At 40.9% G+C, this 21,137-nt stretch overlaps 1 protein-coding gene across 1 annotated transcript; it reads left to right on the top strand.

The window, feature by feature from the left end:
• The first annotated feature begins 2,712 nt into the window (after positions 1–2,712).
• On the top strand, positions 2,713–3,554 carry LOC116915028 (neutrophil antibiotic peptide NP-2-like). Its single transcript, XM_032919436.1, has 2 exons — positions 2,713–2,884; positions 3,403–3,554. The coding sequence occupies exons 1-2, from the start codon at positions 2,713–2,715 to the stop codon at positions 3,552–3,554; spliced, it is 324 nt and encodes a 107-aa protein (XP_032775327.1).
• The last annotated feature ends 17,583 nt before the right edge of the window (positions 3,555–21,137 follow it).

The raw sequence follows: 21,137 nt of genomic DNA, 5'->3' as shown, positions 1-21,137 counted from the left end.
CCCCAACAAGACTCAGAGTTCCTCTAAGTATGGGAGATGGGTTGCAGGGTGAACATCTGGCTTTGTTCATTTTGTCTTCTATAACAAAATGCCACACACCAAATCATATAATAATCATATTATACACAAAGATGGTAGCATTTTCTGTAGTTCTGGGGGCTATGAAGTCTCAGGTAAAAGTGTCAAAAGATTTGCTCTTGGTGAAATCCAATTTTCTAGCTTATAAATGACATTTTCAGACAATATTAGCACTTTGTCAAAGGACTGAGCCTCTTTTATTAAAGAACTACTCTATCACTGGAAGCTCATCCTTTTTAACTCAATCCCCTACCAGCAGACTTGTCAATGTCATGACCTTTGGGAGTATATTTTCCATCCATTAATTTTAGCATGACTTAAGGAAGAGTGCACATCTAGTAAATAGAAAATGAAATATTAACACTTCACATCTTGGAGAAAAATATAGCATCTTGACATGTGTGAGTTTTTGCTATTGGACTAGAAATTAAAAAGTTTATGCTTAAGAGGAGCTGGGACAAGCCTGTATTCCAATAGCACTGTCAGAGGAATTGAAGCCATGTCAAAGCACTGTTTCCCTCTTAGGAAAGTCAATGGATCTCCAACATGGGATGTCCATTCTGATCATGCTGGGTCTAACATTGTCTTTATACATGGCCAGTACTGGTTTAGGCATAATGCCTCTGATCACACATCAGTTGGTAAGACTAGCTAGCTCCATTCTCTCTGCCATCTGTCCAGCCAGTGGGACATTCAGAAGACATTCTGTTTCAAGGAACAAGAACATGAATATTTTGCCCATATGGTTCTAGAGAACTGTTTAACCTTATTAGCAGCCAAGGAAGTTTGCATGCTGTTCTTTCAGAGAACGACTTGATATATATACTTCAGTCATGTGGGAGAGTCCTTTAGAACCTGCAGGGGAACTAATGTACAGTCTCACTATAGTGTACTGTCCTTACTCTGCTTAAAGGCTCAACTAGATCCAACAGTTGTAACTTAGGTCTTGAAGAGGTTCACTGAGAACTACTTTTCAAAGCCTTCCCTTTGTGCTCATTGAATATGTATTCTAGTCACCTCCAGAAAGCAAAAGCCCTCAGTTGCAGGCCACACATTTCCTGTGTGCTCTCTCATACTTTCTGATACAGGTGATTAAACTTCACCCACAGAGCTATGCAGCACAAGCTCCTTGGAGTGAATAGCGATGGACAAATGGGTGTTATCTTCTGTTGGACTAGATAAATAAGAAGTCCTTCTGGGAAGCCCTGCTTTGCCCACAGCTTTTCAAAATTGCTTAACTGCCCTTGCACCACAGGTGTTTCAGGTATCCAATAGAAATTAACCACAAAAAAGTTAAGACATCACAAGTGACCCTTAAATAGGGGAAGTCTGTTCCAAGATGTTTCAGCTGCTCCTCTATCCCAAGGTCTGGAAAAAAAGAGCTCTGTGTCTCTTGGTCTGCTCTCCGTGATTAACCAAAAGGTCTGTAAGTAATGAAAGTAATTTTCAAAGTATGGATATGTTACTGAGGCCTACCTGCAATGGACTCTCTAAAGGCAAGTGTGCTCTGGAGGAGGCCATGTCATTAGACCTCTTTAGAATATTCTTCTATCTGGGTCACTGGTATGTGTAAAGGACAGTATTTATGGCTTAAGGGGAAACTCACAAAACTTTTCCCAAAACACAAATGTTGTTCTTGTCATTCCAGTATGGATGATAATATAATCTTTAAAATGTCTTTCTACTGTAACAACTATCTCATGTTAGTGGTTTGCTTTGGCTATTTAGTTTCACACATTGTCTATATATTTTGGGTATTAGTTTTTTTTCAAATGTATGCTTTGCTAACTTTTCCTACCATGTTCTAGCTTGCTACCTCACCATGATGCTTATTTCCTCACCTGTGCAAAGGCTGCAAAATCTGCAAAGCCAAGTACAATCCCACAATCCCCCTTGCACCTTGTTCTCAGAACTTTGTTTTCATGTAAGACATCATTTTCCAGACACAGTTTTGAATTTTATTCTTTTAGTTTTTTACTTCTTACGTCCAGGTCTTCACTTTATTTGAGATTAATCAATGTGGTCAACAAACATTGACTCTCTACATCATCAGGATTCAGGTGTCACCCAAGTGTCACCTTCAGATAGCAGATAAGAATACATCTATAGAGACTTAGAGGCATTGGTCCTTAGACTTAATACATGAAAGTGCTCTTTCTTTTCTTCTTTTTAACATTAAAATGTAAGCACTCATTCAAGTATAAGTTCATAATCCAAAAGGTAACAGGAAACCATAGCAGGGTCCTCCTCATCCTCACCAGCTTAAGCCAAAGGAAGCCACCAAACACTGGACCATTTGTCATGAGGGAAGCTATGAGATCAAAAGTATCAAGAAGTCCTTGAGGACAAATCCCTTTCCTTATTAGTGTAGACACTATCTACCTGTAGGGCCTCTCTCAGATTCTGCTCTTCACATACATTCCATATGCACAGAAACACACACACACACACACACACACACACACACACACACACACACACACACAGAGAGAGAGAGAGAGAGAGAGAGAGAGACATAGACACATAAACAGGGACACACACACACACACACACACACACACACACACACACACACACACACACACGTGTACATGGTTCCTGATGTTTTATTCATTCCTTAGGAAACCCACAGCCATGAGGACGCTCACTCTGCTCACCACCCTTCTCCTGCTGGCCCTCCACACCCAGGCAGAATTTCCCCAAGGACGCACTGAGGAGTCTCCAGACCAGAAGCTGCTGATCATGGAGGACCAGGATATTTCCATATCCTTCACAGGGGATAAAGGCACTCCTCTCCAAGATGCAGGTGAGAGACATCATCACATTAGAAATGTGAAGTAGAGAGAAAGGGTGGGGGTATGCTCTGAATTTGGGTCACCCAGTCAACTTTATTACTTCTTTATTTTCCTCAATGAACAGCAAAAGCCAAATAGATCAATTTCTTTCTGCAAAAATTTGTTTATTTATATCACAGAGCATAAAAAAATAAAGAAACTTAGTGACTAGAATTTTCATGTAGATCTAAATGTCTAGACTTGGTCTATTTTACTGTGAATATTATATTTTAGATATTGGAGATGTGTGTTTATATATTTATGTAATGGCAGGAACATATAAAATTACAAAAAACTTAAGACAGATGGGGATTCGTCTATAGTTTGGTGCTTACCATGTATATTTATTCATATTGATCGTGATTGCTCATCCTGCTGTCACTAGTGACCAAGGCAGAGAGCCCACTTCATCCAGCACATATATTGCCCAAGATTCTTCTGCCCTGCTGATTCAGGCACTAAGTATCTCCTATGATGTCTATTTCCCCAGATGTGAAGTCAGGCGTGATCTGCAATTGCAGGCCCAGGGGCTGTAGTTCTAAAGAACGAGTCTATGGGGAATGCGGTTACAATGGCCACATTTTGCGACTCTGTTGCCAACCACTGAACACTACGAACAAGAAGAGTCCATTTGTCATATGACTTGAGCTCTTGACTGTTACTTCCCCCATGTTATGTCCTTGACTTTCCTCTTCCTTTATAGCCAAAGAAAGTTCTTACAACAAGTTCTCTGTGTGTGTGCTTAATTATTGTCTCTAAGCAAGACCCTGCGAACCAAGTACCAGAATGATAGAAAGAAATTCTTGGCTTGGGTCTATAGGAGTGTCAAGGTTATCATGCATTTTTCTGATGAATAAGAAGAAAGGACAATGCTGTTGTTGGCATCCTAATCTCTGATCTCATAACTCCACCCCATTTAGATCAGAGCCACTCTCAAATCCATTGGCTATGTGGGAGGTAGACCACAAGGTTATCTCTATTTTTACATTGTCCCAATTACCTAACTTTCAAAGAAATCAACCTCCTCATTCCAAATGTTAGGATTTGTATAAGAAGACCAAGGTACTGTATCTGCCAAAGAAACCCTAACTGTGTGTCAGTTCTACAGACACAACTGTAAGTAGAACTAAGCAGGAAAGACACTAAATAGGAAGTGAGAAGGCTTATATCTGTTCAGCCTAGTTAGTGGCACTTTTAAAAGGGGCCCTGTTGGAGTAGGTGTGGCATTGTTGGAGTAGGTGTGTCACTGGGGGTATGGGATTTAAGACCCTCACTCTACTTGCCTGGATGTCAGTGTTCTGTTAGCAGCCTTAGATGAAGCTACAGATCTCTGAGCTCCTCCTTTACCATGCCTGCCTGGTTGTTGCCTGTTCCTGCCTTGATGATAACGGTCTGAACCTCTGAACTTATAAGCTAGCCCCAATTTAAATGTTGTCTTATAAGATTTGCCTTGCTGGTGGTGTCTATTGACAACAGTAAAACTCTTAACTAAGACAAGAAGCAATGCAGAAAATCACACCCAGAACTACTAAACACCTAAACAATATCTGATGTATATCTGATGACGATGGATTTGTAGGCCTTATTTTAAACACACACACACACACACACACACACACACACACACACACACGGATACATTCATACACTCATATCATGTGCTCAGGTCTTCAGCTATACCTTAAGATATCTAGGTGTAGGTATCTTAAGATACCTTTCTCTATACTTCTCAATAGGTACTAAGTTATTGGAAAATGTGACTAATGTCCCTTCTATCACAAGATATCTTGTGACACACAGAGATACAGCAGAACAGATCAAGTCCCAGGGAACAGTATCCTCAGTCACTACAGCACATACATGTACCTGGATCATGAACCAAACATCATGGATCACAGAGGGAACTGGATACCCTATACCTCCAGTTCTTCACAACCACCCACCAAATTTAAGAGGCATATATGAGGATGTTTCCAAATTTATTCCTCACCCCCTTAAGTCACATAAAGCTACTAGTTTAACTCTAGTAAAATTAAAGGAGATTCCCAAGCTTTCCAAACCGCAAAAGTGCTAACAAGAGGTTTTGGTGGCTTTTGTGAACTCACATTCTCATTGATGCCCAGAAGATCCCTTCATTATAGATTCCAGCCTCTTTTACAGGATCTCTTTTGCTTTTCTTGGAGTGACTGCTTTGGAGCTAATGTGGTAATGTTTAGAGCTCAGTAGACTAGAGCTTGATGCCTAACTCTCCTGCACTGAGAATCCTCTAAAACTCTGGGAAAAGAAGAACCTTTAGGGTAGCCATGACACCTGATGGCCAGTGCCAGGATTTCTTTCTTTCTTTCTTTTTTTTTTATTAACTTGAGTATTTCTTATATACATTTCGAGTGTTATTCCCTTTCCCGGTTTCCGGGCAAACATTCCCCCTCCCCTCTCCCCTTCTTTATGGGTGTTCCCCTCCCCATCCTCCCCTCCTTGCCGCCCTCCCCCCAACAATCTAGTTCACTGGGGGTTCAATCTTAGCAGGACCCAGGGCTTCCTCTTCCACTGGTGCTCTTACTAGGATATTCATTGCTACCTATGAGGTCAGAGTCCAGGGTCAGTCCATGTATACAGGATTTCTGTCCCTTTCTCTATGTAACTTTCCTGGAACACTCTGGACTTCTGGTCAGAGTCTCATGCAGAAAGGCCTTTTAATGTGGAAGAACACAATAGCTTTTGAGAAAAACTCACAAGCAGGCCTGGGTTTCAACAGACTGCATTTCAGTGCATGCTCCTAGGTGTTTAGGAGCATCAAACTGGATAGACTGTGGGTATAAAGATGGGGTGAAGAGAGAAAGACAAATCAGAGGAATATGGCCCTCAGGACTGACTATGATCTTTGAGTTCCTTCTCCTGGGATGCAGGAGAGTGTTGGGCCCTACCTTGGTGTTTCCCTTCCCATTCCCTCACCCTTTTAGCCTGCTATAGCAAGAAATTGTTTACACCCTTGGCAGCTGCTCTTAGCCCCTGATTTGGGGCAGGTACTTTTCATGGTACCCTTCCTCTCCACAGAGCCTTCCAGCTTGTTGTTGTTAAGAAACCAGACTTATAAAAGAATTTAGGGCAATGTCTCTCTGTTGAGGAATTAGAGCCTGCACCATCATTCGTTCATATGCAAGAATTGGCAGTCAAACTTTGGAGTATGGGGAATGGACTTGGTGTTTGGAGAGACTGGATTTTGGAGTATAGATGGTTTGTTGGAGGTTGTTTTGCTTTTCAAAGTTATGGTTGTGCTCTAGTGTTACAAGGGAAACGTAAAGATTGTGGTTAATGATTGCCAATGTCACATTGGCCACAGTTTACAGTTCAATCACAGACAGTCTCAGGATTCTAACTCACACATATTTGTAATTAAAAAAGTCAAAGAGGTGGAGATTGTTACAGGATTTATGAAAGGTTGATGAGGCTATGGAACTTATAAGAGCATTATAGCCTGTTTGCTCACTCCAACTGCTATTTCAAGAAATACATATACAATTATTATAGATTTATAAGATTGTTTTCATGCTCTTTCATTGCAGCCTGGCAATTGTGATTTCATTTAGTGAGTTTGCTTATAATTTTGGAGAACCCATGAAGTGATACCATTGGAAAGTTTTGCCTTGAGGAATCACTTTTGGCCCTACATTATGTAAAAAATTTTTGTCACTGCTTTAATACAAGAAGCTAAGACTTTGAATCTTTCAGTGGAGAAAAGATCAAAGATGTGAAAAGCCATTGTTTACAAGCCTTTGCCTTTATGAATGTGCCTAGGCAAATAAAAACTGATAATGGACCAGCATATTACCAGCAAAACATTTCAACAATTTTGTGCTTATTTCGATATTCTTCATAAAACCGGTATCCCTTACAATTCTCAAGGTCAAAAAATTGTAGAGTGAGTCCATTTGACCATAAAAAAAAAACAACTTGAAAGAATAAAAGAGGGAGAGTATACAGCCCCTCCTACTAAATTATCAACTACTCTTTATATCTTAAATTTTTAAATTGTGGACAAGGCTGGTCTCTCAGCAGCTGACAGGCACTGGAGGAAGGACAGAGCACATAATGGTTTAGTTAAATGGAAATATCTGGCCTCGGAAGCCTGGAAGGGACCTGACCCCATCATAGTCAGGGTGAGAGGATCAGCTCGCATATTTCCCAAGGATGCGGAGGCCCCAGTTTGGGTCCCTGAGCATTGTGTGCGTCCTGTGGACGACAGTCTACCCTGAGATATACTAAAGCTTCGTGAAGAATTCCCTGACCCTGATGCCAGTGGGAATACATAACACGACACAGCCTGCTGTTATTACAACAAACCACGCAACAGGTAAAACGGCAGCTCACACAAAGGTAGAACGAAAGATTCTTAACCTTACTTTTCATCTTAAAAGATAGTCTATGTCTTGTTAAGATTTTTATAAAGCCTTGTTAAATAGCTCCCTTTTTCATTCATGTTTACTTTTAGTAATGTTTCCATAGCCGATTTAAGCATTACTGTTACCAATGCTAGTGTTAATAGGATGGAGAGATATTTTGTACCCCTTAGTCTTGTTAGAAATGATAGTTATCTGCCTCCTAGACCAGCACTTAGCCTGGCCTGAACCTCTAAATATTGCCTCTTGAAGTATATCTGATATTTTTGAAACCTCCCTACATTTTTGCCCAAATAAGAAGAGTAACATTTTCTGAAATCTGCGCCATGTGTGTTGGCGCCCTTTTTCCTTTTTGGTTCAGAATGGGACTAAGGCAGTGTCAAGGGAGGAGATTCTCAATTGTTCTTCCAGGTCCTACCCTACTGACCAGTTGCTGAGAGCAGGAAGATTCTGCATGGATTGTTCGAGTTCCTGGTGTGATCCCCATACCATTTTAGCCACTGCTGCTACAGTGACCAGTGTGGCCATATCTCAATTGGCAGCTGTCGTTGGGACTGTGGGACTATGGTTACGTTCTGGAGAAGTCGCCACAGCATTGACTTTGCAGAATAGTGTTAATATTTAGATTCAGTTGGTCATTCTTAATCTCAACCAACAAACTGCTCTCAATTGGACTTTCTCTGGGAAATCCATGTTATGTCTTGTTCTACCTTTTATCATTCTATGTGTGTAACCCTGTTAAGGTCCTTAATAGCGACAAGGCTGTTGGGGATTTAAATGCTTATCTTGATTGCTCACTCTTAGCAGCTGCCCTTGGGCTGTTTTAAAGTCCCAACAGATGCAGTCTCAGGCTGAAAACAGGTTTGGTTTTCATTGGCCGGGAATAATCCATCGGCCCAAATTAGGCTCAGTTTGTACGACAAGTAGTTAGCCAAAGACAGGCAACTTTCTGGGACCATATTTGCCTAAGACAGAAATTCTGAGGCTGGCAGCGTTTTCAGAGATGGGAAAGAGTTTTGGAACCCCAGATTGATCCTAAGAGAGGCGCTACTTAAGAAGAAATAAAAGAGGGGGAATTGTTGGGCCGTTCCTTGGGGTATTTCCCTTCCCCCTCACTGAGCCTTTTAACCTGCTATAGCAAGAAGTTGTTTACACCCTTGGCAGCTGCTCTTAGCCCCTGATTTTGGGCAGGAACTTTCCATGGCACCCTTCCTCCCCACTGAGCCTTCCAGCTTGTTGTTGTTAAGAAGTCGTTTATGCCCCTGATTGGGCCCGGGACTTTCCACCACACAGACTTTTCCTGTTTTTCTGGTTAGGGATTTTCACCTGCCTTGTTGTTTTCCATGGCTTTTGCCTTAGGTATATAAGGAGATCTCAGTAAAGCCTTGGTGGCACTCTCTGCAAATGGGTGACCTGTGTATGTGTTTTCTTTCAATCCCACAGACCTACGCCCAATATTCACACACTGGCGGCACCTGCGCCTCAGGAGAGATACCTATCTTGTTTGTTAATGGTCACTTAAAGATGGATCACAGAAAAATGAGCTCTTTGAACTAGAGTAATATTTTAAGTGTTTGTATATCTGTAAGGGGAAAGGAAGGACATGGAAATATGGACGAGTCACACAAAGTTTTCTCATTCTCCCTGAATCATTTGGTGCTTCTCTGATCTGTGATTTCTACATATACCATATGCTACAGCCATTTGATGGCTGACTACGGCTACTTCATGAACAATGACAAAGTAAACAATAAGCTTCCTTGATCCGCAGCTGTTTAAATAGTTATCAACAGTCATGTGGATTGCTCTTAGTGTAATCTCTTGCTTTTATAATGCACCTTGAACATTCATAAATGTTCAGAATACAACTCACACTTCCATTAATATATATCCCTGTAATTTATAGGAATGGCTACAGAGTTTGAAAATGTTTTCACTCTGCTGGAACACAAGCCAAGGTCTTCGGGAAACACCTATAGCCTGTGCAGAAGAAGCTTCTGTCTTGAATATTTGTGACACAGTGTTTTCTGGCTCAAAACATGTCTCATTGACCCATGCCAATCTTGGTGGCATATACCTATAATTCTAGCACTAGACTGAAGCCAGCAACTGGACAGCATTCACAATACCAGCTGGGTGATATACTGACAACCTGTCTTATGGGGAACAGAAATGCACACTACAATGGCTGAGATCATTCCACTGACTTTCTTCTAAGTGTCCTTCAAAGCTTTTTAAACATTAATTAATTTACATCCCAAAAATTGCACACACGCCCTCACACTCCTGGTCCTTTCTCACAGAGTCCTTCACCTTCCCCTCTCCTGCGAGAGAGTGGACTACTCTCATGGGTATTCCCCCAACCTGGTGCATCAAGTCTTAGCTGAATTGGGAACATCGTCTTCCACTGAGGCCAGACAAGGCTGCCATGGATGTAGGATTATATCATTTTGCAGCAAGGTAGGCGCAGGATAAGGCAAAGCCAGCATTGAATGAAAAAGAAGGGTAGGCAGAGCAAATGTCTAGGAAGGAGAGAGGAGGAAGAGAAGATAGAGACCAAGATGGAGTCTATGGAGGAGAATGGTTTGGTTTTAGGTGAACTGAAGCGATTTTATCTTATCTTGGTAGGCGGTTTATATCTTTATCAAATGGCAGTGATTTTTTTGTGGGGATGAATTGTGGATTAAGAATTTAACATGTAAATCTAATTGCTAAATTATAAGTTCCTGGGACTTTGATTATATTAGGCTAAAGAGGACCGTGTGTGAAAGAAATGGCTGAGAGGCAGTTGGAGCTTGCTGATCTGGTTATGTTGCTGTGTAGATTGAGAATGCACAAGGGCCAGCAGAACAACGTGTGTGTGTGTGTGTGTGTGTGTGTGTGTGTGTGTGTGTGTGTGTGTGTGTGTGCCATACCTGGTAACTACTGTCTTGGGGACCACCTGAGGGGGAGACTAAAAGGGAGACAGTCAAGAGTGGAGGGCACGGTAGAGTAGCAGCCGGAGTGAGTGGATCCGGCTCCTGGAAACTGCTAGAAAATGTTCCTTTTTTATTTTTACCACAACACAGAGATTGAGCTGCGTGTCTGCCACAAATATGACCAGGGTCATAGCTTAGCCAGTGTTCACTCTTGAGTTGGTGGCTCAATCTCTGAGAGTTCCCAAGGGCTAGATTAGTTGACACTCTTGGTCTTCATTTTGGGTTCCCACTCACTTCAAGGCTTTCAGTCCTTCCCCCAACACTTCCTTATGGGTTCCTAACTCCATACAGTGTTTGCCTGTGAATATCTGAATATGTTTCAGTCACATGCTGGTTATAACTGCTCAGAGGGCAGTTATGCTAGGCTCATGTCTGCAAACAAAGAAGAATGTCATTAGTAGTGTTAGGGACTTGTGCTTGCCCATGGGATGGGTTTCAAGTTGGGCTGGTTATTGTTTGGCCATGACTTCAGTCTCTGTTCCTTGTTTGTCCCTGCATTTCTTTTAGACAGGACAAGTTTTGGGTTGAAAGATTTGCTTGGCTATAAGAGGTAACGTCTTCAGATTCCATGTCCCCACTGTTGGGCATCTTGGCTAAGATCACCTCAATTGACTCCTGGGAGCCTCACCCATCCCAGTTCTCTGGGACTTCCTGGAGATATCCCCCAACCCCCTGCCGTGAACCTCTAGCATTTGCACATTTCATTAATTCTCCTGACCTCTAGGCCTCTATGGTGTCTTTCTCACACCTTTTCCTGCCCCCCCATCTTTCTCTTCCCTCTACTACCCACTTCCCTCCATCCCTCGAACTCTAATGACTATTTTGTTTCCCTTTCTAAGTGTGATTCAGGAATCCTAGTTTGGATCTTCCTTTCTTGTTTGGGTCTGTGTGTTTTGGCTAGATTCAAGTCAGTCTCTCTCTATTTCTCTCTCTCTCTCTCTCTCTCTCTCTCTCACACACACACACACAGAGGCATACACACACACACACACACACACACACACACACACACACACACATAGTCAATAGTTTTTAATGGTTGCTTTGACCAGAAAAACAAATCTACTAAAAATTGTGATTCTTAAGACTAAAATTCAATAGAGATAAAACTGTAAAATAATAATCTTGTAAGAGTTGCTAACTTGTCATAAACAACTTATATAAATAAGTATATAAACAAATATTATTATTGAGAGACGGCTCTAGCAGGAGTGGAGTTTATTGCTCCCAAGGAAGGAGGCCAGTGATTTAGCCAAGGAGAACAAAGAGAGAGTGAAGGGGAAAGAGGACGAGAGACAGGCTGCATGCAGAAAGAGAGAGGTGGAGAGAGGAGAGAATGACTTGACTGGAATAAAAAGGGTAGCCTCTGGGGAAAGGGCAGCCCTACAGACTTAGTGTCAACCTGTACCTCAACAAGAATCAATGATTTGCTTCCAATGTCCATGAGATCTGAGAGCAACCAGAGATTAAGACAATACTAGGAATTCCAGGGATGCAAGAAACACCAGATGTTCTCTCACACCGGAACAAACACCAAGAAAGAGCACTGTGGTATTTGATAATTAACGGGTCCTCCCCTTTTAGCTGGGCCTTAGTTCTAAATCAAACCATGGGAACTCAGGACAGGTGCAGCTTGAAATGGAAGTTCGGGTAATTACAATTTAAATTGAGTCTATGGACTTTCAGCGTTGTCTGAGTTTATAAAACTGGACACTAGGAATTTTTTTAATAAAATTTTGAAAAAATAAAATTCTTATTCTTGAATCATAAAGGCAAATAGCAAATGTTAGTTGAAAACAAGCTAATTCCTGAACAGATATACCTAGTCAGGACAGTTCCCGTGAAAGGGGTCCTTTATTGAAAGGGAGAAGAAATGAGGAAGAGAGAGATTGGTCACAGTCTCTGTCTGTGATCTGGGATTAATGTAAGTGACCCAGGTAGTGACACAACCTTGTCCTTGAGACTGCATGAGAAGTCTTAATCTTTTATTGTTGAAGTAAAGCTGATTATCAGGCATTGTGAGTCATAATTTGCAAATATGACCATTATTTAGTAAATGGACATGGTCTGACCAGGAAATGGTTTCTAGAGTTCTGCTGACTTCCACCCTGGTCTATGGCACAAAACAAGGACAGGAACAATGGGTTCATCCAAGACTCTGGGATGCAGAGAGTTAGGAGAAGACAAAGTATTGAAACTGAGTCCTGACTTGTGGCTCAGTACTGCGCAGGCTGTGGAAGCACAAAAGCCTATGTCCAGTAGGCCATGACCTCTGATCCTACCAATAAGCAACAAGCTTGCTGGAGTCCAATTTTCTTTATTCCCCACACCGACACTCAGCCTCTCCCACTCACAGGAGATGTGGAGCAAGAAGGAGAAAGAAAAAGCCTTAAGTGACCATGAGTTGTGCATTAAAATATAAAATATGTCTTAGACATTAGGGAGGGAATAATCCTGATTTTCAAAAATAACACTGAAAAATATACATGTACTCCAGGCATTCTAATTATGAGGAAATAAGTAAGAAATACTTGTAGGGACAATGGAAACAGATGTTTGTCTTTTGATTGAAATTGTTCTGTTTTAGGCAGAAGTTTTTTTTTTTTTTTTTGGAGCTGGGGACCGAACCCAGGGCCTTGCGCTTCCTAGGCAAGCGCTCTACCACTGAGCTAAATCCCCAACCCCTAGATGTTTGTCTTTTGTTGAAATAAGAATCGAATGAGAGACAAGGAGAAAGGAAATATTTGTGAGCAATATCAAGGAAAGAAATTGTGAAGGTGGTGACATGGCTGAGCAGGAGGCCAGACCTGAGGCCCTACTACAGGGCTTCTGGGCCTCTCTTTAGGGTGTATCTTCAAATTCTCTCCTTCTGGTCACAGAGCGTCTCCTTAGGATATCTCTGTTAATTCCTTCCTTTGGGTTTAACTGCAAATTTTCTCTTCTTGTGTTTGCTGTGAAGTCACTGGAACTTGACGTTTTTGTACATTCTAGATATAGGTAAAATAATGCTTCTTACCATATAACAGCATCAGTAACCCAATTGTCCTGTGAAAGTTGAGCAAAGAAAATTCTTCCTTAAGAAATATTCATGTTACCTAACTCAAAGGTGTTTTTGGAGATATTTTTGTTTCCTATAACCTTGTTTGGGCAATTCATGGGAGAGAGATTGAAAGAGGGTTACTCTGTATGGCCCTGACTGTCCTGAAACTCACTTTGTAGACCAAGCAAACTGACCTCACACTTACAGCCTCCACCTCGCGGCTATCAGTATTAAGGACTATATCACAAGCACCAGATCTGGCTTTTTTCTTTAACCTTACTATTCTTCTGCTTACATAAATAGTTCCCAATTTTGTGGGTTTTATCCGTATTGTGCATTTATGTGTCTGCATGTGTACCAGTGTCTCCTGCCCATTTTTTGTTTTTGTTTATTGGTTTTGTTTACCTGCTGCTTGGGGTGGGGGCATGGCTTTAGAGTTGTGAGCAAGGTTTTAGAGAAGATGTGTGCAGGGAAACAGTAATCAGAACACATTGTATGAAAAGTAATATTTTCAATAAAAAACTAGAAAAAAAGGAAGAAATGTTTGTGGGCATATTCATGGTGAGTGAGAAAAGAAAGAAGCACTGAAGGCTATGGTCCCATCTTGGGGTCAGGCACTGTGTGAGGTACAGTCTGAAGAGTACAGAAGCAGAGAAAAAAGTTGGCACACAAGTCAGTCAGGCTCAAGGTTAGAGGTAAGGGTTCAGGATCAACGCTGGGTTTTCCATTACAATATGAGTGTTGTCTGAGGATGGAAGGAAGATTGCCTTCAGAAGGGCAGAAGGAGAAAAGGAAGAATAGCACAGAAAAAATATCCTCAGTGTCAACAAAGTCACTTGGCTGTCTGTGACTCAGTGTCACCACCTGCTTCCTGCTTCCTGTGTACTTGCAGGGCAAATGTCCTAAGGGTTATGTCACAATGACAAGGGTCATGAGAACCTTGCTTGGACAGAAAGACCTTGACTCAGGCACTGGTAATAGATGGCATGTGTTCATACCAGGAAATCGCTAAGACAGAAATCCCAATGTTTACAAGACAGTGGGAATGTAAGAGAACTTATAAACTATGGAGTCAATGACACAGACTACTATAAGCTTTAGAAAATATTGTAAAACATGGGCAACAGTGCTAACTTACTATATTTATGAAGAGCAACGTACTATCTTGTCTGAAATTATAATTGTTACATGAATATATGCATGCACATATGCATGGTGGGCCAGAGACACTAAAGTGATGTTGGAAAAATGAAGGAGTGCTTTGTAGTTCATTGCTATTTCTCCTTGTACTAAATCTTGTAAAGGCATCATCATATCTTCAACATGGGCTCCAAAGAAGGGAAGTTAACATCCAATGGCCTCTGAAACCTCAGATCTTGCACAGGATCCATTTGTGCACAAGGGAGGGCTAGCCCTTTTCCTTCCTCACAGGGGTTAGAACTCCGCTGACCCACAGGAGGTGCTGGGTAAGATGGGTAACAGCTTGAGAACCTGTTTTTCTTATGTCCTCCTGCACTGCATTGTGAACCCTAAGACAGGTGGGATGATCACTTTTGCACTTGTTTTGCCTGACAAGCCTGGATGCAAAAACTCAAAAGAACTCCCAGCTACTATTAACAATGGACTCAATTTCTGAGCAGTGATCTGACATGTGAGTTAGTACTTGTCATAACTGGCCAAACAATCTTTTCTTCAGATATTTCTAGAGAATACATGTTTTTTATTGGTGGTCTCATAAGGAATCGCAGAGGAGTGAATCAGTAGAACTAGAACTTACAGAGAAGATGTAGAGACCACTTGCCAACAGATGTCATTAAACCTTGATCCCCTATCAGGTTCTAAACAAGAAAAAAATAATCTCAATAAATGGTAAAAGGTATCTCTAAAACACAGAAGTTAACTTGGAATGTGGGGCAGTGGTAAAGTACAATAGATTTGGCCACATCCATTGCCTAACATTTATTGTCTATGAGTAAGGCAATTGACCTCTTCCAAGTCCCATTACAAACCCACAACCCATTGGTCAATAAAGTGGCTACATTATTGGGTTATTGTGAAAACCTCTGATAGCAGGAGAAAAAGATCTTAGCAATTAGTCAGTATAAGGGAATATATTGTGCTGTACATGTTACCTGCCTGAAGAAAGCTACCTGGCTTATCATGCATTTTAAAATGTCATGGTTTCTATGAAGTTATGACCCAAAGTTGCCCCAACTCTGCAATAAATGAAAATTTAGTAATATTTCTTTACATAAGAAGTGGTCAATTTCAATAGCATGTAACTGTTTTCTCCAATAGTCAATGCTTATATTTGTTAAACTAATGGGGAATGTATCTCTGAGTTCCACATACCTCAAAAATTTTATGACATTAATCTCCTTGTTAAAGAGACACCACTGAAAAAAGTAGTGTCCCAAATTTTGGTCAAAGGTGTTACGTATTAGGATAAATGAGCAAGGACACCAAAGAAGACAAGATAACCTTGTGCTCTCGGGCCACTGGTGAGTGCTGATGACCACTCCATTAAGCTTCTCTTTTACCTCCAATAAATTGCTTGCACTATGCTTCCTGTGTGTTTGCATTCTTTTGATGTTCTCCGCAATGCTCAGTCAAGCCTCTGGATATATAGTCTCAGTACCTTCAAGGTAACCTTTGCAGAAGAACAAATAATTTAGTTTTTACTTGCAAAATACAGGCTCCAAATACTAACAATTTAAGGATGACTCTGGGTTGAGACACAAATGTAAAGAAAGCTCAGAATGCTTCTGATCCTGCCATATTCCTCTCCAGACTTCTCACTCTTCCTTCCTGTAGTTTGACTCACTCTCAAAGACATTGACTTTATGTTAAGAAAAGCAACCACTTTGGGCCTCAGGCTTATAAAGTTCTAAAATCTAATTTTTTTAGAGAACTAATATATTCTTTAAACGTGTTGAAGTTTCAATGAACCATGCCTATATTATGGCTCTGACTTCTAAGCTGTGGGTTGTTATGGCTCTGTGGAGACAACTTTACCAATATTAGAGAAGGTTAGTCAGAGATAGAATGGGTACAATGAAAACAAAGGCATCCCACTTTGTGATGTGCATGTTATCTGCAGTGTCAACATTGTATAGATAAAATATATTTTCTATACAGAAAACTTCATGTACAGAAAGTGGGCCTGTCTAATGAGTCCAGTGCTCTCTACAAAGTATACTCAAGTGAGTTACCTTATAGCTTTGGAGAGCTTAATGCAACTTGGAAGAGATAGCCAAGAAAAATAAAAAAAAATGTCTGTAGACAGTTTTCCTTGCATCCTGATTCTCCAGTGATTCTGCAGGGTGCTAAGAGTCAGACTCTAAATCATCACCCACTCCTTAAGGGAAAACCATGTATGGATGAAAGGACAGCAGTGGTGGTGACCTTGTAGATTGCAGCTTCCAGTAGCACAGATGGTGTGAGTTCCCAGCAGGCATTCATGTGGGCATTCAATAGGAACAGAACCATACTGGGAGAATTGAATGCCCCCCTCACACTTTGGGGAAGGCAGGATGCGAGAAGCATCTTACTTGGTAGTCTATGGTAACCATGGCATATGCCAGTTCTAGTGACTGAGCTAGTAGATTAAGTCTAACTCTAGCCAGTATAATCCTTTTACCCTCAAATATTACAGAATACTCACTATGCAAACATAGTACGCAGATACCACATTCCCATAAGGCTTTAAACAAGGCATTTGTGACCTGGTCCAAATGAATTTAACAATTCAGTCTAATGTGGAGTCATCCTTCTGAAATGTAATAGTCTAAAGTTCTCTGAGGCCTCTCCACTAGCTGACAGAACTAAAAGCCTCTCTTGTCTTTGTCTTCAGAGAGATTATTCCAACATCTCTGCCTGTTGCAAATTCTTCTCCCTGGATGCAATAAGCTCATGTAGTCTTCCTTCCCCTTTTGCAGTTTAGGGTGAAATTGTAAAATGAGAGAGTTCATGTCTTTTAAACTGACATACTGCAGTGTTAAAAATACTGGATTCATAATGATAAGTTTTTATGCCAGTATGTGCATACTGTGAAATGATAAAGTGTTGCATTAGCGTATCTGTCACCTCAGGTATTTATAATTCTGTTATGGTGAAACACTAAAATTCTACTGTACTATACAAAGTGTTTTGAAATGCATAATCCGTTATTATTTCCGACCATGCTATTATGTAAGAGTCCACCACAACTCATTGCTTCTATGTATATGTAATTCTGTACCCGATGACCAACCTACTGTCATCGACCTTGACCTCGTCAGCCTCTAGTTGCAAGTATTCTATTCTGACATCCCATTAAATTGCTTCTTACTATGGATATATGTGAACATGATATTCTTCACTTTGTGTGTCTGGATATTACACAGTAAGTGTCCTCCAGAGCCATCTCAATTATAGAAATTCCATCTTTTTATGGTTGAGTACTGTTTCACTATGTACACACACAAACTCTCTCTCTCTCTCTCTTTCTCTCTCTCTCTCTCTCTCTCTCTCTCTCTCTCTCTCTCTCTTTCTCCCTCAACTCCTATACACAAACAGACTCACACAGAGTGTTTACACACATGTATCATTTCTTTTTATCCACTAACATACTGAGAGATATCTCCTGGCAATAATGTACAATATACAGAGCTACAGTACACAAAGTTATCACTCAAGCATAGTATATTTCACTTTGAAAGTTTGAAAGTTTGGTCTTCTGAACTCTTTCTAAATTCAGAAACAGAATATAAAGGATTAAGACATCATATTTTCCTGTCCTTCACAACTTTCCTTTGCCACTCAAAGTTCCACAGATCATTTAAGAAATTTGCAGATTAAGGAATAGACTCTCTAATGTGGCCCAGATGTTCACCTTCCCAGCTTCTTAATACTTGGACACCTTAGGTGACAGTGACCTTCTCCTCACTCTCTTCAACCCTGTAGCCAATGACCACATGCCTACACACAGGCCATTGTCTAGATTCTCCCCCATTTGGGTGTTAATCTAAAACTCCAGGTTTGTAACCTATTCCTTTGCCTTCCTGTCCCCTCAGGTGGATGACCCTGCTTCGTTGATAATGTTCCTTATTAAAGTCGTCCTTGAGAGTCAGCTCAGAATTGTGATGCCCAGTGTGTACACAGAACAATTGTAGATGTCAGATGTTCTCTGTTAGGAATGATCATACTTCCCACATGTATTAATTTGGAGTCTTAGATTCGCAGTTCATGAACAACTCCCACCTCAGAATTTTCACTCAGTTTCTTTTTTTTTTTTTTTTTTTTTTTTTTTTTTTTTTTTGGTTCTTTTTTCGAGCTGGGGACCGAACCCAGGGCCTTGCGCTTCCTAGGCAAGCGCTCTACCACTGAGCTAAATCCCCAACCCTTCACTCAGTTTCTTGAGAACCATAAGAGGTTAGAAAAACTGGTTGGTTCAGGAAATAAAAGTGTTGCCCTGGCCTTTCTTTCTCTTTCTGTTTCTGATGGCACTAATATGAAGGCAAAGAGTATGAAGGGAAGATCTAGGAAAGTTTTGTAGTTTGAAATCCTAGGAAAAGAACACTTGCTAGTTTTTCTCTTATTCTAGAAATCACCAAAGACATAAAGCACACACCTCTATATCCCTCTTGAAGGACACAGACCTGAAACCCACTTGGGTTGCAACCTGTTCCCACAGCCCCATAGTAGAAATCTGGATAAACAGTGAATAGCAAGTATTTCATCAAAACATCTCAAGCAGTTCAAGACTGTATGCCACTTATCTAGGATGTGTATCTGGGTCATTCTTAGATACTAGATTCTTACGTGAAAAGATGAAGTCCCCACTTTGTCAATGTATTGACAAAGCAAAGGTTGACATTCAAAGTGATCATCAAGAGTCCAACCTTCTTTCACTGAGTATGTACTTGAACATGCCCTGCTCTCCTACTGCTGTGTAAGATATCATCACAAGAAGAAATGGATTTCAAACAACACACACATGGGTTCTACCTCTTATTTATCATTTGGACATTGGTCAGTGCCGAGGGCTCAGAGATGAGTGGTTCTCTAGGATTTGGAGGTGAAAGTGGAGAAAAGCACTCCAGCATGGCAAATTGGTACTGGTGTCAGAAGGAAGATTGAGATGGGCTGTGAACTGAGAGCAAATGTTAAGTGTAAAACCACCCATCCAGGCTCAGGACAACAGAATCATCAACCTTTCTGAAGAAGAGTGGCATTTCATGATGGATATTTTTAAACATTATGAACCAAAAAAATTTTCCCAAGAAAGTGGCACAAAAATACTTCTGGTCTACCACTGTAAGAGCCCTCAATTCTTCCTCTGTGGCTCCCCCAACAACCATAAAGTATGGGAAATGGCTTCCAGTGCAAACATCTGCCTTAGTCCATTGGTCTTTGATAATAAGATACCACATACCAAGTCATATAATCATCATATTATACACATAGATGGTACCATTTCCTACAGTACTGGGTGATATGAAGTCTCAAATAAAAGTGACAAAAGATTTGCTCTTGGCAATAGCCAATTTCCTGGCTTATAAATGACATTTTCAGAAAATATCAGCACTTTCTCAAAGGGCAAGTTGATTCCCTGAGCTCCTTTTATAAAAGAACTACCCTATCCTGGGGCCTCTTCTTTTTTAACCAAATCCCCTAACAGAAGACTCCACTTGACAATGTCATAACCTTTGGGAGTATGACTTCCATACGTCAATCTTACTAAGACTTGGACTGGAGAGATGACTCAGTGGTTAAGAGTTCTGACTGCTCTTCCAGAGGTCCTGAATTCAATTCCCAGCAACCACATGGTGGCTCACAACCATCTATAAATATAAAATAAATAAATCTTTAGAAAACATTTTTACTAAGACTTATGCATTCTGGCCACATCTAGTAAAGAAAAAAAATGACATATTAACACTTAAATCTTGGAGAAAAATACAGCATGTGGACCGGTGTGAGTTTTTGCTACTAGACAGAAATTACAATGTTTATGCTCAAGAGGAGCTGAGACAAGCCTGCATTCCAACAGCAGTGTCAGAGGATTTGAGCCCATGCCAAAGCACTATTTTTCTCTTATAGACGGTATGGTGCAAAGTCAATGCATCTCCAACATGGAGGTCCATTCTGATCATGCTGGGTCTAACATTGTCTTTCTACATGGCCAGTACTGGTTTAGGCATAATGCCTCTGATCACACATCACTTGGTAAGAGGAGCTAGCTCCATTCTCTCTGCCACATGTCCAGCCAGTGGGACATCCAGAAGACATTATATCTCAAGGAACAAGGGCACGAATGTTTTGCCCCTATGGCTCTGGAGAACTCTTTAGCCTTATTAGTGGCCAAGACTGGTTGCATGCTGTTCTTTCAGAGTATGACTTAAAATAGATACTTCAATCACATGGGTGACTCCGTTAGAACCTGCAGGAGAACTTATACATAATCTCAATATAGTATAGTGTCCTTGCTCTACTGAAAGGCTTAACTAGTTCCAACAGTTAAACTTAGGTCCTAGGTAGGTTCACTGAGAACTAGTTTTCAATTCCTTCTCTTTGTGCTCATTGAATATGTACTCTAGTCATCTCCACAAAGCCTAAGTCCTCATTTGCAGGCCACACATTTCCTGTGTACTCTCTCATACTTTCTGATACCAGAGTTTAAAATTCTGCCACAGAGCTATGCAGTACAAACTCCTTGGAGTGAATAGTGTTGGGCAAATGGATGTTATATAGTGTTGGACTAGATAAACAAGAGTCCTTTTTGTAAGCCCTGCTTTGCCCACAGCTTTTCCAAATTGTTTAACTGCCC

The sequence above is a fragment of the Rattus rattus genome, chromosome 13, assembly GCF_011064425.1.
Source record: "Rattus rattus isolate New Zealand chromosome 13, Rrattus_CSIRO_v1, whole genome shotgun sequence".
Taxonomy (NCBI): Eukaryota; Metazoa; Chordata; class Mammalia; order Rodentia; family Muridae; genus Rattus; species Rattus rattus.
This window is presented reverse-complemented; position numbering and strand designations above follow the sequence as displayed.